The sequence below is a fragment of the Diabrotica virgifera genome, chromosome 4 (genome assembly GCF_917563875.1).
Source record: "Diabrotica virgifera virgifera chromosome 4, PGI_DIABVI_V3a".
Taxonomy (NCBI): Eukaryota; Metazoa; Arthropoda; class Insecta; order Coleoptera; family Chrysomelidae; genus Diabrotica; species Diabrotica virgifera.
In genome coordinates this window covers 18,652,024-18,669,776 of record NC_065446.1, presented here as the reverse complement: position 1 = coordinate 18,669,776, position 17,753 = coordinate 18,652,024, and the positions used below count along the sequence as shown (strand labels likewise).

At 31.8% G+C, this 17,753-nt stretch overlaps 1 protein-coding gene across 18 annotated transcripts in view; it reads left to right on the top strand.

Moving 5' to 3' along the window:
* The window catches only part of LOC126883476 (phosphatidylinositol 4-phosphate 5-kinase type-1 alpha), a 240,122-nt gene that overhangs the window by 188,995 nt on the left and 33,374 nt on the right, over positions 1-17,753 (top strand). For 13 of the 18 annotated variants that reach the window (XM_050649048.1, XM_050649056.1, XM_050649052.1 and 10 more), the window contains 2 exons: positions 11,471-11,548; positions 11,650-11,703. In XM_050649048.1, the coding sequence (XP_050505005.1) occupies positions 11,471-11,548; positions 11,650-11,703 (132 nt within the window). The remainder of the gene's footprint in view (positions 1-11,470; positions 11,549-11,649; positions 11,704-17,753) is intronic. The other 5 variants (XM_050649046.1, XM_050649060.1, XM_050649051.1 and 2 more) reach the window with 1 other exon arrangement.

The window sequence follows — 17,753 nt, the reverse complement described above, 5'->3', positions numbered from 1 at the left end:
CAATGACTTGTAAATATTACATATGCATGCAAAAACTTATTTTGATTACTATTTAATTTTACATAACTTACCATATAAAAATCGAAACTAAAACAAAAATCAATGTTGTAAAACCATAAAACTCAATGACAATTTTGAATCTCCACCAATGTCCCGAAATTCTGTGTGTTGGAATTACATATCTTTTGGTATAAATGCTATCGACATCATAATTAAAAATAATGTGAATCATGCATATTTACTTTAACATTTTTACACCTCTCTCATCATGGAGTTTTGAAATTATTGGAAAACCATTTCTTTTCAAAATTACCAACAGTTTGGTTCTTCCTTTTGCAGACCTATTTGGTTAGTACATACCTCTTTTCAATAACAAATTAACCCCTTTAATTTTTAATCTCACATTAATCTAACTTCCTAATTTTTATATATATTTTAATTTATTTATGTGGTTATTTAACATTACAATGTTAGTGACTATTACGTAACAATAATTTTCGTCATATAATTTAGTCCAGGAACCAAAGCTTTTCACCTAGCAATTTTTACAGAATGGATAATTTGCTTGAAAATTTGAGAATACGTAGTGGATAATCCAAGGATCAAAATCTGTATGATGCCGACAGGCGCTTTTACTATGGGGGTGGTTGCCACCCCATCTCGGGGGTGGAAATTTTTTATTATATTTTGACCGCAAAAGTTAATAAAAACATTCATTCTATGCAAAAAATGTTCTATACATTTTTTTGATAAAATTAATAGTTTTTGATTTATTCGCTATCGAAAGTGTTAATTTTATATCTAAAAAATCAATGTTTTTCGATGGTATACTCATTTACGATTCACTCAATTTTTGTCGTAGAACAAATTTTATCAAACCAAGTTCTTGGGAATTAAATCACCTATAATTTTTTATTTAAACATTTTTTCGTATCTCTGATGCTAATCTTTCTATTCTGAAGAAAATGGCATTTTTTACCAAATTGTAAACATTCGTTATTCGCTTTAAACTTCAGTTTTTTTAAAACTAATCATTCTAAGCCAGTCAAACTTCTAGAATCTAGGAATAATACATAAATAAAGAGAAATAAAAATAAGGCCAATGACTAAAAGCACCGCTAACTTACATTATATGGTTCCAATTGGATTTCTCCTTTTTTTTTCAAAAAAATATATTGATTTTTTAACCGTAACTTTTTTATTTTTTATCTTAGAAAGTTCGTTAAAAAAGAATTTTGTAGGTTCTTACAAGATCTATAATAGGCCTTGGGCCCGCATATACAATTATTATTTATGACCACACCGTTGAAACTTTTTGTACTTGTTATTTTGGTGGAGTCGGACAAATTTTGAGCTTGACGCATTATGGTAGTGGGGCGTTTGTCTGTCAACCGGTGACGAAGTTGTCAATTTTATGCAAGAAAAAAATTTATTACCACATTGGTCATTCTATTTTAATCAATGGATTTTATCATATAAACAACGAAAACAATTTTGTCGGACAAAAATATTGGGGCATATGACGCGTCGGACACGCTAAATATGTCAAATTTATGAAAATAATAAATTTATTACCACATGGATAATTTTAACGGTATCTACCATAAAACATTTTTACAATAATGTGGTAACCTTGTCGGACAATTTTCACGGGGCATATGCGCAGTCGGACGCGCCGAAGATGTCAATTTCCTGAAATTTTTTTATTTACAACCATTTTTCCGACAACATTAGTAGGTTATAAGTAATTATATTCTTAATCAAAAAATCAAAGTGTCGGACAAAAATATTGGGGCAACTCGACAGTCGGACAAAAAATTTAATTTTTATTAGTAAAGTATACTTTCAAATTATGCTGGGTTCGTGCATCCCTTATCTTTACAACCATTTTTCCGACAAAAGTAGTAGGTTACAAGTAATTATATTCTTAAACAAAAAATGTAATTGTCTGACAAAAATGTTGGGGCAAACGAACAGAAAACTTAATTCTTTTAGGCTATCGACGAGGAGGTATTATCAAAAAAAAATTTTAAAACAGTGTTTCTCGGTTACTTTTGAATCGATTTAGCTGAAAATTGGTACACACACTAAGTAAAGCATTTAAAAGGGTATGACGTAGATCGGAACCCAAAATTTTCTTAAAAAATTTTCCGACAAGAGGGAAAATTTTAGAAAAATTGTGATCTGATAATTTGTGTACATACTCCTTGAACAACGACAAACGTCGTTCTGTATTTTTTCTTGAATTAAAAAAAATTTTTTCAGCACATGTATCAGGTTATAAGTAGTTATATTCCAAATCAAAAAATCTAAGTGCCCGACATAAATAGTGGGGCACATCCAAAGTCGGACAAAAAATTTAATTTTTATTAATTAACTATACTTTTAAACAATTCTGGGTTCGTGCATCCCTTATCTTTACCACCATTTTTCCGACAAAAGTAGTAGGATACAAGTAATTATACTCTTAAACAAAAAATGTAATTGTCTGACAAAAATGTTGGGGCAAACGAACAGGAAACTTAATTCTTTTAGGCTATGGACGAGGAGGTACTATCCAAAAATATTTTAAAACAGATTTTCTCGGTTATTTTTGAATCGATTTAGCTGAATATTGGTACACACACTAAGTAAAACATTTAAAAGGGTATGACGTAGAGCTGTACCCAAAATTTTCCCAAAAAAATTTCGGACAAGAGAGAAAATTTTAGAAAAATTGTGATCTGATATTTGCGTACATACTCCTTGAACAACGACAAACATCGTTCTGTAGTTTTTTTTTTCCAATTAAAAAAAATTTCCGACACAAGTATCAGGTTATAAGTAGTTATATTCTAAATCAAAAAATCTAAGTGTCCGACAAAAATATTGGGTCAAATCCAAAGTCGGACAAAAAATTTAATTTTTATTAATAAACTGTCTTTTAAACAATACGGGGTTTGTGCAACCCTTACCTTTAAAACCATTTTTCCGACAACATTAGTAGGTTATAAGTAATTATATTCTTAATCAAAAAATCAAAGTGTCGGACAAAAATATTGGGGCAACTCGACAGTCGGACCAAAATTTAAGTTTTATTAGTAAAGTATACTTTCAAATTATGCTGGGTTCGTGCATCCCTTATCTTTACAACCATTTTTCCGACAAAGTAGTAGGTTACAAGTAATTATATTCTTAAACAAAAAATGTAATTGTCTGACAAAAATGTTGGGGCAAACGAACAGAAAACTTAATTCTTTTAGGCTATCGACGAGGAGGTATTATCAAAAAAAAATTTAAAACAGTGTTTCTCGGTTACTTTTGAATCGATTTAGCTGAAAATTGGTACACACGCTAAGTAAAGCATTTAAAAGGGTATGACGTAGATCGGAACCCAAAATTTTCTTAAAAAATTTTCCGACAAGAGAGAAAAATTGTTATCTGATAATTTGTGTACATACTCCTTGAACAACGACAAACATCGTTCTGTATTTTTTTCTCGAAATAAAAAAATTTTCAGCACATGTATCAGGTTATAAGTAGTTATATTCCAAATCAAAAAATCTAAGTGTCCGACAAAAATATTGGGGCAAATCCAAAGTCAGACAAAAAATTTAATTTTTATTGATAAACTATACTTTTAAAGTATGCTGGGTTCGTGTATCCCTTATCTTTACAACCATTTTTCCGACAAAGGTAGTAAGTTACAAGTAATTATATTCTTAAACAAAAAATGTAATTGTTTGACAAAAATCTTGGGGCAAACGAACAGAAAACTTAATTCTTTTAGGCTATCGACGAGAAAGTAATATCAAAAAATTTTAAAAGAGTTTTCTCGGTTATTTTTGAATCGATTTAGCTCAAAATTGGTACACACACTAAGTAAAATATTTAAAAGGGTATGACGTAGAGCTGTACCCAAAATTTTTTAAAAAAATTTTCCGACAAGAGGGAAAATTTTAGAAAAATTGTGATCTGATATTTGCTTACATACTCCTTGAACAACGACAAACATCGTTCTGTAGTTTTTTTTCTCGAATTAAAAAAAATTTCCGACACAAGTATCAGGTTATAAGTAGTTATATTCTAAATCAAAAAATCTAAGTATCCGACAAAAATATTGGGTCAAATCCAAAGTCGGACAAAAAATTTAATTTTTATTAATAAACTGTCTTTTAAACAATACTGGGTTCGTGCAACCCTTACCTTTAAAACCATTTTTCCGACAACATTAGTAGGTTATAAGTAATTATATTTTTAATCAAAAAATCAAAGTGTCGGACAAAAATATTGGGGCAACTCGACAGTCTGACAAAAAATTTAATTTTTATTAGTAAAGTATACTTTCAAATTATGCTGGGTTCGTGCATCCCTTATCTTTACAACCATTTTTCCGACAAAAGTAGTAGGTTACAAGTCATTATATTCTTAAACAAAAAATGTAATTGTCTGACAAAAATGTTGGGGCAAACGAACAGAAAACTTAATTCTTTTAGGCTATCGACGAGGAGGTATTATCAAAAAAAAATTATAACAGTGTTTCTCGGTTACTTTTGAATCGATTTAGCTGAAAATTAGTACACACGCTAAGTAAAGCATTTAAAAGGGTATGACGTAGATCGGAACCCAAAATTTTCTTAAAAAATTTTCGGACAAGAGGGAAAATTTTAGAAAAATTGTGATCTGATAATTTGTGTACATACTCCTTGAACAACGACAAACATCGTTCTGTATTTTTTTCTCGAATTAAAAAAAAATTTCAGCACATGTATCAGGTTATAAGTAGTTATATTCCAAATCAAAAAATCTAAGTGCCCGACATAAATAGTGGGGCACATCCAAAGTCGGACAAAAAATTTAATTTTTATTAATAAACTATACTTTTAAACGATTCTGGGTTCGTGCATCCCTTATCTTTACAACCATTTTTCCGACAAAAGTAGTAGGATACAAGTAATTATACTCTTAAACAAAAAATGTAATTGTCTGACAAAAATGTTGGGGCAAACGAACAGGAAACTTAATTCTTTTAGGCTAAGGACGAGGAGGTACTATCCAAAAATATTTTAAAACAGATTTGCTCGGTTATTTTTGAATCGATTTAGCTGAATATTGGTACACACACTAAGTAAAACATTTAAAAGGGTATGACGTAGAGCTGTACCCAAAATTTTCCCAAAAAAATTTCGGACAAGAGGGAAAATTTTAGAAAAATTGTGATCTGATATTTGCGTACATACTCCTTGAACAACGACAAACATCGTTCTGTAGTGTTTTTTTCCAATTAAAAAAAATTTCCGACACAAGTATCAGGTTATAAGTAGTTATATTCTAAATCAAAAAATCTAAGTGTCCGACAAAAATATTGGGTCAAATCCAAAGTCGGACAAAAAATTTAATTTTTATTAATAAACTGTCTTTTAAACAATACGGGGTTCGTGCAACCCTTACCTTTAAAACCATTTTTCCGACAACATTAGTAGGTTATAAGTAATTATATTCTTAATCAAAAAATCAAAGTGTCGGACAAAAATATTGGGGCAACTCGACAGTCGGACAAAAAATTTAATTTTTATTAGTAAAGTATACTTTCAAATTATGCTGGGTTCGTGCATCCCTTATCTTTACAACCATTTTTCCGACAAAGTAGTAGGTTACAAGTAATTATATTCTTAAACAAAAAATGTAATTGTCTGACAAAAATGTTGGGGCAAACGAACAGAAAACTGAATTCTTTTATGCTATCGACGAGGAGGTATTATCAAAAAAAAAAAAAAATTTAAAACAGTTTTTCTCGGTTATTTTTAAATCGATATAGCTGAAAATTGGTACACACACTAAGTAAAACATTTAAAAGGGTATGACGTAGAGCTGTACCCACATATTCTAAATAAAAAAATCTAAGTGTCCGACAAAAATATTGGGTCAAATCCAAAGTCGGACAAAAAAATTTAATTTTTATTAATAAATTATACTTTTAAACTCTGCTGGGTTCGTGCATCCCTTATCTTTAAAATCAATTTTCCGACAAAGGCAGTAAGTTACAAGTAATTATATTCTTGAACAAAAAATCTAATTGTCTGACAAAAATGTTGGGGCAAACGAACAGAAAGCTTAAGTCTTTTAGGCTATCGAGGAGGAGGTATTATCAAAAAAAAAATTTAAACAGTGTTTCTCGGTTTCTTTTGAATCGATTTAGCTATAAATTGGTACATACGCTGTGTACAACACTTAAAAGGGCATGACGGTGAGTTTTACCCAAAATTTTCCAAAAAGATTTTCCGACAAGAGGGAAAATTTCGGAAAATTTTTCTAAAATTTTGGAATGTTCTCTACGTTACGTCCTTATAAACATTATAAGGAGTATTTCTACAAATTTTCAGTTTGATCTATGTAGATCTAACCGAGAAAAATAGTTTATAGTTCGCTTTGGTCTCCTTGATGCTTATTATTTTTTTATATCCCAGAGAACGGCTGTTCCCGTACATGCGACACTATATTATACAAGAAATTTTCGATTTTCTAAATGTGACTGAATTGAAAAAATTGGGCCAAATCCAATCTTAAAATATAGGAAGAGAGAAATATGTCAACCATCCATTTTGGTACAAGGGTGTGGATGTTACGGCCATTCCCATTTAGGGTCTGTTTTTCGTTCTCGTCCCCAAATCTCCCAAAAATTTCGAAAATTTAAGTCCGATTTTCAACGCATGTTTAATTTTGAAAATTCTTCTCTTCTTCTTCTTTTTTTTATATAGACATTACTCTATCTGTTTTTCAATGTGCCTCCAGTAAGTTGTCATTCCATATTTTTCGTGGTCTTCCCCCTGATCGTCTTCCTATTGGGGAACCGTCTCTGTCCGTTATTACTACTCTATTTGTTGTCATTCGGCTTATGTGGTCGTTCCATTCTACCCTTCTGCTTTTCATCCAGTTATTAATGTTGTCCACCTTGCATCCCCTTCATATATCTACACTTCTAGCTATATCCCACAGCGTCTTATCATTGATTTTTCGCAATGTTTTCATCTTTGCTGTTTCTATAGCTTTTTTTGTCCTTTCTGTATCAGGTTGTGTTTCTGCCGCGTATGTCATTATTGGTTTGATGACTCTTTTGTAAATTCTGCCTTTCACTTCTTTTCTGATGTTTTTATTTCTCCATATTGTTTCATTCAGGCAACCTGCGGCTCTGTTTGCTTTATTCATCTGATCTTCCACTTTTGTTTCGAGCTTTCCGTAGTTGCATAGTTTGATGCCTAGATATTTAAACTCCATGACTTGTTCTATTATTTGACCCTCCAGCTCTAATTTACACCTTATTAGATCTACTGTTGTAACCATGCATTTAGTCTTTTTTGGGGAAATTAAAATGTTAAATTTTCTAGCGGTTATATTAAATTCGTGCAGCATACGTTGTAAATCATCTTTACTTTGAGAGATTAGTATTGCGTCGTCTGCATAGCAGATTATTTTAAGTGGTTTTTCTCCCATTTGGTATCCTTTTTTTGTTATTTTATAATACTTTTAATAATATACTTTTTTAATACTTTTTTTATTATTTCGTCCATGATCAGGTTGAACAACAGAGGACTCAGGGAATCTCTCTGTCTTATCCCATTGCCATTTTGAAAATTGTATATATCATTCAAAAGTTACCGATCTCAGAAATTTTACTCAATTTCTATTTAAAAAGGGGAAAATGTTTTGTATGTTTGTGTGTATGTTTGTGGAAAAGTTATACCGATCTGAATTTCTTTTCTATGTTTTAAGAGGGGGTCAGGGCCGATTCAGAACCGGTATAGCTTGTGACTTTCGACCACCCATAAGCCAGCTATAGGACTTGGTAGGTACAAAACGGCATATTTTTTGGGGGAATAAATCTTAGGTTCAAGAAGAGACAGGAAAACCAAAAGTACACCAAATTAATAGCGTTGAGTTAAGCTTTCAAATAGTGCTTAAGTGGTTAAGATCAGAGATACACACGGCTCAGTACAGCTGAAAAACCGAAAAACTAAATTTTGAAAATTTTGGTTTTTAGACAATTACTCAAAATTTCAACCTACAAATTGCGCCAACAAATAAGGAGGACTCCAGATGCGTCTATCGGTGTATACCTCTATCTGGAAAAATTCGAATTTTTAAGTTATAGCCTTCATAAGTGTGATCAAATCTATTTCCTATAGGAAAACCGGTTTTTCAAGCTCAATAGTCCTATAATACCTTCGGTTATCCTACTTGACCTTGGATGCATCAGACACTACTTCTCAATACGTTTCAAACTCATATTTAGTGATCAAATTCGGTAATACCGATTAGAAGGTATCTAGTTCCAAAAGTATAATCCATTTGATCATTATCGCCGAAATGGTTTATGTAGTTGTAGTGGTTGCGACGCTAAATTTAGATAGATTTATATAAAAATAGAACAATACGAGTTCATTTACCGGCCATTAAAATAATTTTTTATTCTATTTCGAATAGAAAAAAAACTCTAGTGTACATTCGATGGACACTAGATCATTTGAGAGATAATCATAGAAGGCGACCATACATATCTTAACGTGGAATCGAGAAACAATACATTCAATTTCATTTAATTTATATACAGGTAAAATTTCGTAAATAATGGGCCATAGCTTAACGTCAGGTTCCTGAGGTAAAAATAGACCGATTTAAGCTTAGTTAGTTAGCTTAGATTTAAACTTATCTTAGTACAAATTTTATAATAACCGAGATACAGGATATCAAAGTTAAAATTTTTTTTATATATTATTGAATATTTCCTGACAGGTATGAGATAACAACATGAAATTTGGTATGTGGGGGTTTTTGGATCGAGAAAACTAAATTCCCTACCAAAAATTATGTATTGCCCAGAGGGCGCCACATACGCCTTTCAGCACTCATTTATTACGTTCAATTTTTTTTATACCTCACTCTGTATAATTTTGACATTAAAATTTTTATTTTCCTATTATTTTTACTTAAAAAAGGTATACTTCTTTGATCTCCCTAAACTCAACCGTTTTCGAGATAAACGCATTTTAAATCTGCGATACACCATCATTTTTAGCATAATATTAGCATAATATATAGCAGTTCTCAAATTTATGTCATTGCATCGCAAATTCCATTTGAAGAAATTTGCGATACATTTTTGGATAATTTTATGGTTTTAAGTTATTTTTCGGGTGTAACTACAATGATATTATGCTAAAAATGATGGGGTATCGCAGATTTAAAATGCGTTTATCTCGAAAACGGTTGAGTTTAGGGAGATGAAAGAAGTATACCTTTTTTAAGTAAAACTAATAGGACAATAAAAATTTTAATGTCAAAATTATACAGAGTGAGGGATAAAAAAATTGAACGTAATAAATGAGTGCTGAAAGGCGTATGTGGCGCCCTCTGGGCAATGCATAATTTTTGGTAGGGAATTTAGTTTCCTCGACCCAAGAAACCCCCACATACCAAATTTCATGTTGGTATCTCATACCTGTCAGGAAATATTCGATAATAAATAAAAAAAAAGTTTAACTTTGACACCCTGTATCTCCAAAACGCCCCATTATTTTTGTCCGACAAGTGATCCAATATGCATTACACATGTAAAAGAACAGCACAAAATAAAAATGACATCTGTGGTAATAAATAAAAAATTTTCAGGAAATTGACATCTTCGGCGCGTCCGACTGTGCATATGCCCCGTGAAAATTGTCCGACAAGGTTACCACATTATTGTAAAAATGTTTTATGGTATATTCTGATAAAATTAGCAATGTGGTAATAAATTTTTTATTTTCATAAATTTGACATATTTAGCGTGTCCGACGCGTCGTATGCCCCAATATTTTTGTCCGACAAAATTATTTCCGCTGTTTATACGATAAAAACCATTGATTAAAATGAAATGACCAATGTGGTTATAAATTTTTTTCTTGCATAAAATTGACAACTTCGTGACCGCTTGACAGACAAACGCCCCACTGCCATGATGCGCTAAGCTCGAAATTTGTCCGACTCCACCCAAATAACAAGTACAAAAAGTTTCAACGGTGTGGTCATAAATAATAATTTTATATGGGGGCCTAAGAACTATAAGGCTATTAATATTAAATCCTTTTAAAATTCTGTCACAAAAAGAGGTGGCAGTGAAAAGGTTGGTAAACGTGGTTTTTGCAAGATATTACAAGTTTTAATTGTCAATAGCTCACTCAATTTTTGCCGTAAAAAAATTTTTTGCAAACCAGGTTCTTGGGAATTAAATAGGCAATAATTTCATATTTAAATATTTTTTCGCATCTCTGATGCTTATATTTCTATTCTGAAGAAAGGGCATTTTTTACCAAACTACAAAAACTCGTTATCCGCTTTTAACTCCATTTTTTTAAAAACTAATTATCGTAAGTCGATCAAACTTCTAGAACCTATTACTAATACATAAATCAAAAAAACCAAATTAGGTCAATGACACATTCTAATTAGGGTGGTGATTAGGGGGTTGTTTACGATCACTTTTTTGCTGAAAAAAAAATAGAAACTGACATTCTTTTCACTATAAGTCACTTAATTTTTTTAGCTAGAGTTTTTTATTTCTGGAGATACATATTTTTAAATACTTTAAATTAGTTTCAACAAGTTATCCCCGAAAAATGCATAGTTTTCCCGTCCTTTGACTTTAAAACTACAATATTTAACATTTGACGAAGAAGAGCTAACATATAATAAAGTATAGCTCAATTACTATTGGTCTTAAAGAAAATAAAAAAAAACGGTTTTGTTTATTTTTTCAAAAGGTACATTTTTGTTAACTAAAGTTGTTTTGATAAAACGAAAACTTTTTGAGTTATTAGTAATAAAACTTTCGATAGCGAATAAATCGAAAACTATTAATTTTATAAAAAAAAAAAGTATAGAACGTTTTTTGCTTAGAATAAATGTTTTTACCAACTCTCGCGGTCAAAATGTAACAAAAACTTCCACCCCCGAGATGGGGTGGCAACCACCCCCATAGTAAAAGCGCCTTTTGGCATGATATATATTTTGATCCTTGGACTATCCACTACTTATTCTCAAATTTTCAAGCAAATCGATACATTCTGTAAAAATTGCGAGGTTTTGTCCTATTTTAAGCTTCATTACTTGGACTATTTATTTTGATCTATTTTAGCATTATATAGAAAGGGTAACTTTGCTAAAAACGTTTATATTATGGTTTATCGACATTTTTTCCTTTAGGGCATGTTCACATGACAAGCGCTTAACGCACGTTTTGATAAGAGCTAGATATATTTTACTCCCGGCCTGAATAAAATGTATGTAATTGTAATGGCGGGTTATCAAATCGCGCGTTAAGCTCTTGTCATGTGAACGTCCTCTTAGGATCTAAATTCAGAATAAAACTAAATGATATTTTTTTAAATATCACCAATGATCTAATTCTTATAATTGTTTTGCATTTTACTCACATATGTTTAATTACTTGTTACAGCTTTGAAACATTCTCCATCGAAGAGGAAATCGTTATCTCGACCTTTAGGAAGACATGAAGAAGCTAGCGAACGAGAAAGTAAGTATCCATAACGTTTTACTATACGCTGATCCGCTTTTACACCAAAATATGTTGGGTTCCTGCATTTTCTATTCTAATTTATGAATTGCTATACGCAGCTACAGTTCAGGTGAAGGTGAATAATACTATTCCTCATAGTGGAAGTAAAACAGGTACGTTGTGTCGTGTTGATGACCGCTTTTATAGTTATTAACGATTCTTTTAAAAACCCTGTACATACAACAAATATATTGTTTCCTATGACCTTGAATATTGTAGCCCATTGTCAATGTGAGATAAGTTATGATTGTTAAATAATTGATCAATAAGAATCCAAAGGATGCCCATCCTCCTTTCACACAGGATTCCATCCCTCTGGACGACATGCATTTACTATCCGGTTGTATCCTCATCATGTGTCCATCACCGTCGATAGCCACGAAATCCAATCTGTTGAGGATGTTAGGAACGTATTGGAGAACATAGTACACAACTACGGACATCTTAGCTTGTTGTTCCCTGATCTTCGTGTTGCCATTGGTCTGCACGAACCCTACTGAGTAACACCGCAAAACCATCCCCTCACACAGAAACCCTCCATAACTTCAAAAGAGCGAAATCCTAAGTCCAACCAGGTGGGCCACAACTCACTTGCATACACAACCCAACCGATTCAAACAAAGAGGACAATAGTTGAAAGAGGTTGGTTAACGACTCTAAATATGTCATCGCCCATATTCCAATAAATTTTGTAACTAACTGAAAATAATTATACCGAAATTATACCGAAGAAAGAGATCCTGAACATGGAGCAGGACACAATTGCAAGCTGCAGTGAATACATATACCTATCTGGGATATATGTAGCAAGGAACTGTGGCAAACAATATAAGAACAGAAAATAAAAACGAATTTACAACACAATATTAAAATCAGTGTTAACCTATGGAACTGAAGTCTGGTTTTTGGAGAAGATCAGCAAAAAGATCTAGACTAGAACACATAAGAAACGACGACATTAGACAACAAATGGAAATAGAAAGAACAATCATAGATGACATCGAAAAACAACAGCTAGTGTTATACGGACACGTAAGACAAATGGAGAAAAGATGAATCCCAAAAAAGGTGTTAAAATGGACCCCCATCGAAAAACGAAGACGAGGAAGACCAGCATTTACATGGATAAAGGGCATCTCTTTTCCCCACGGCAAATTTAAGAGAGAAAGACTGTCACATTAAAAAGTAGTGGCTATTAGGAACGGAAAGGCCTAGAACGCTATAAAACCGGCTTAATATGTAACCTACACCCAAGACAATAGAGAGATATCGCAAAGGCTAACGTTAATACCGTGTCAAGACGTAAATAACGGATAACGGTCTATTTCAACACAGGCATCAAGAGAGTTATCGCAAATGTTCTGGGGCGGGGTTTAACGTTATTGTGACAACGACGTTTGGGATTAAATGTAACCTAGAAATTAATGTTGAGGAATACTATTAATGTTTTTTATTGAAAAATGAATTTGGATACTGAGCAGGTTGACCTGCATTTTAATTTTAATGATTTAACCAACAATAAATATAAATAATGAGTATAAAAATTACACTTTTATAAAAAAGAACATTTTATAATAAAACGTTTTTATTATTTACAAGACCCAATATAAAATTATTAATTATGGGATATATCAAATTTTTATTAACCCGCCGTTACACGCGTCTTCTATTGTGACGTGGTTGCACGCGTATGAGCGTCGCCCTCACCTACATAAATTCGACTTATTTCGAAGAAGAATGAATGTCAACATGTATAAATATAAAATGGGTTGTACTCACATATTATAGAAAGTCTCGTAAACCAATTTTTTTTATTAATTTAACAAAACAAACGTAAAAATAATATAGATCAAAAGCAAGTTTTCTTAATTTTCAATTTCAGCAAGCCACTGAAGAAATTAACGTTCTTTACGCGAATTCATTTTACTAAAAATACAAATTAAAATTAAAAACTGTTCTGAAGCTATTTATTTGTGGCATTTATGTAATTAACTATTAATATTTTGTATTTTGATAACGACGTCCGAAGTGGAATTCGAAACGTCAATAAAATCAATTTTTCAAGGTAAATTGTGGCTTATTTCCCAATTAGAATAGGTAAATTTAAAAATGGGTTCTTAACCAGTGGCGCACCTAGAATTTTCCTCTGGGGGAGGGGGGTTTGCTTGGGCACCGAAAGTTTTTTGTATTACTTGTGAAAGACAAGTTACATTTTCCTACTTTCTTTTATATATATTTCTATATGCTCTGGGTGGGATTTTAACCCCCAAACCCCCCCTCGGTGTGCCACTGTTCCTAACCTAATCCAAACAATAATATTTTAATTAAACCTACCTAAATAGTAAAAAAAAACCTAAAAGATTCTTTGAGATAATAGAAACGTGATTTCACTGTGATTGCACGCGCAGTGAGGAATTCCCTCACTTGAAGAGGGATGTCTCTTCTTTCAACTATCACACAGCACACTGGCCGCCTGAAATATTCTATAACTTTTTCATACCCTCTCATAAACCATGCTAAATGCATTCCTGGGTGCTTAAGGTCGTATTAGTTTACACAATTTCATTGGTTATAAACTAATATGGTGAGGGATTTCCTCATAGCGCGTGTAATGGCGGGTTAACATCCTAAGAGCTCTTAAATTTGTTGCAAACACACGCTAAACAAAGTTACTCAAAATAACATAGTGTAATAGTTTACCTCCGAGGTCCAGATTATAATTCCAAAAATTACACTAGTATGAAAAAGTACTTTTTATAATAACACGGTTGTTTAAAATGGCATATATGTATAATAATTAACTTATAACATATGAATTTTAAGTATATTAACTTTTAATTATGTATTAAAAAAATTAAAAAAGGTAAACGACAGGCAGGTTTCGAACTCAGGACCTCTCGATCTCCGGTCTAACGCTCTACCACTGAGCTACCATCTCTCGATGTCTTAACTTACGTTAAAATGGAATTCAAATGTCATAGCATTAGTTACATTTTTAAAATAGTTTGAAATTTAAAAAAAAATCCATTTATCCATACAATAGCAGGTAATGGTCTTTCAACCAATTATGGGATATATCAGATTTTTATTAACATCCTAAGTGCTCTTAACTTTGTTGCAAACACATGCTTAACACAGTTACTCGAAATAACATAGTGTAGTTTACCTCCGAGGTCCAGATTATAATTCCAAAAATTACACTAGTATAAAAAAGTGTACTTTTTATAATACCACGGTTGTTTAAAATGGCATATATAATAATTAACTTATAAAATATGAATTTTAAGTATATTCACTGTTAATTATGTATTAAAAAAATTAAAAAAGTAAGCGACAGGCAGGTTTCGAACTCAGGACCTCTCGATCTCCGATATAACGTTCTACCACTGAGCTACCATATCTCGATGTCTTAACTTACGTTAAAATGGAATACCAAATTAATGTCATAGCACTAGTCATATTTTTAAAATAGTTTGAAATTAAAAAAAATCCATTTATCCATACAATAGCAGTTAAATATTGCATTGTTAGTCAGCTCTGAGCTATTCTGAAAATTTCAAGTACCTAGTTAGCCTACAACTATTTTTAAAATGGATTACAAAATTGCAGATTCCGTGACACCAACCAAGCCAAGTATTCGCGGTGTGCAAGTACTTGGAAGGGATACGCGAAACGATCGTGCGCGAATAGCGGAGAAAAATTGCAACTTTCTTAAATAATTCATATTGTCAATTGAAATTGTCAAATTGACGTACATTTCATACCTATTGTCATCTAAGAAGAAAATTATATATTGCTCCACAATATTGATATGATATGCAATTATTATATAAAGGTAAATTTAATTAATTGTATTTTGCTTGTAGTACTGCATTTTAATAACTAATTTTATTTATACATACAATTATTTACGTTTTAATAACATAACCTAAATCATATTTTTTCTTCTTATTATTTTTTTGGACTATGGTCTTGACAATTATCCAGTAACTAGGACCATATGATTGGCCAATATAATTAAAAGCGCGAATAAAAGTGCAGAGCGTAGAAACCAGGTGTCGCTTTTCCGAACTTGCACGGTCCCAATATAAAAACGTTTTAAAAAATAATATAAAATATTTGAATAACTAATATCCTATCCACAAAAGTAGTCTATTATAGACAAAATACGAACACACGTGTTTCTCGACACAGGAAACAAGATGATTCACAGTTTTTACTTTATAAAATTTGTATTCTATAAATTATTTTTATGTTTCATCCCAAAAAATGTCAGATTAGCGTTAACGTTGTTACCGTCCCTTATTTCAACCTAAATAGCGTGACACGTTATCCGGTATTAGCGTAACATTCACCCTGCGCTTGCGTACATGTCAAAATAGCGTATTCCGCTATTAACGGGCGATAAAAACAGAGACATGTTAAGAGAATATACTTGGCTAGGGATATGCCACTCAATACATCGGGGTGTAACGTCGACGTCAATGGATCAAAATGCCTTTGCGATATCTCTCTAATAGGGCTTTTCATCGATTGTCATTTGTTTCGAGCTTCTTTCATGATAATATGTTGTATAATCTGTGTATAATATTAATATACAGGGATTATACGACATACAGAAGCTCAAAACAAATGACTGTGAATAAAAAGCCCTATAGTCTCACTGTCTACGGCCGATCTGATAAAACTCCCAAGTTTCTTATTAAGACCAAGAATGAGAGGAAGGAATGGAAGCTGATGATGTGATGATCAAAGACTATATGAGTCAATTCTTGGAGCAGTTGATGTAAATGTTTTAATGTTAATGAAAAAAATTGGTAAATTCTTGTTATTGTGTTATATTCTTTCTTGAAGTTAAATGCATATAAGAAATAATTTTAAGGTTTTACTGTTTAGGCATTTAATAATTTTATGCGATATATATTTGGTATACCTATATCTTTTTAAACTAGGTGAATACGAACAATTAACTAGAACCTGGCTATATTTATATTTAGCGGCATAATTATTTCTGCTAGATGTTCTGATATCAGAGCAATTAGTTATAGCCAAATAACGATACTATTAAAAAGCAATCAATGTAACCAAGAATTAATCAACGAAAAACAATGTGCCTCATGTGATATGGATGCCATGTGCAAATCTTAGTAGCAGCGTTGATTAAAATGTAGCAGTAAATGTTAATGATAACTAAAAGTTTTTTAAAATGATCCGGTCTCTTTTATAAAATAACCCCTTAAACCTGTAAACGAAAAGGTAACTTCGGATAGCAATTTTTCAGACATAGAAAAACACTTTAAGAGGAAAAGCTGGTAGTAATCACTACGAAAAAGAAAACACATTAACATTCGTGATTTTCAAATTATTTATCGTATTATATTGCAATCAAACTCCCAAACTACAAGTTGATAGATCATAACGCAATCTAACGTCTTAGGGCCGGTTGTTCGAACGCTAATCAAAAATGGAATCAACTGATCATTATCAAATATTTATATAACTGTCAATGTCAACTTTTATTGGGTTGCTGAAAACATAATTGATTACAATTATGAGATTAATTGATTAATTAATTAATTATGTTAATAATTGATATGTTAATTAATAATTAATTAGTCAATCAATTATGTTAATTATCAAAATGATAATTAACATAATTGATTACAATCAACGGATTTTGTTATTTGATGGTTGTTAAGGGGACTTAATTATAATCAACTTCTTGATTGGCGTTCGAACAACCGGCCCTTAAGGTACGCGCGCACTTGACCGAACCGGCCGGAAACTGAACGTACCACGACGATCGCCAATTTAATGCCTTTGTGTATTCAAATGAATCAGCGCGCCCATTACGGAAACGTTCGCGGTTAAGATAAATGATCTTGACATTTTTCATAACTCAATCCAAAGTATTGAGTACATACACACTCCCAAACTTATATGGAATCGCAATGTATTTCAAAGCAATATTTATTTCTTTTGAAAAAACTTGTTATTGTTGCGAAAAATAAAGGTTTTTATTGAAAATAAACAAATCGATAAGACAATCAGATAGTACAGCTCGGTACGGTATATGTTATTTGCTTGAGTTTCAAATAGAACGAAAATAAATAAACTAACTTTTGCGTCCAAAAACGAAAATATGCCTCATGTGGGTTATAGA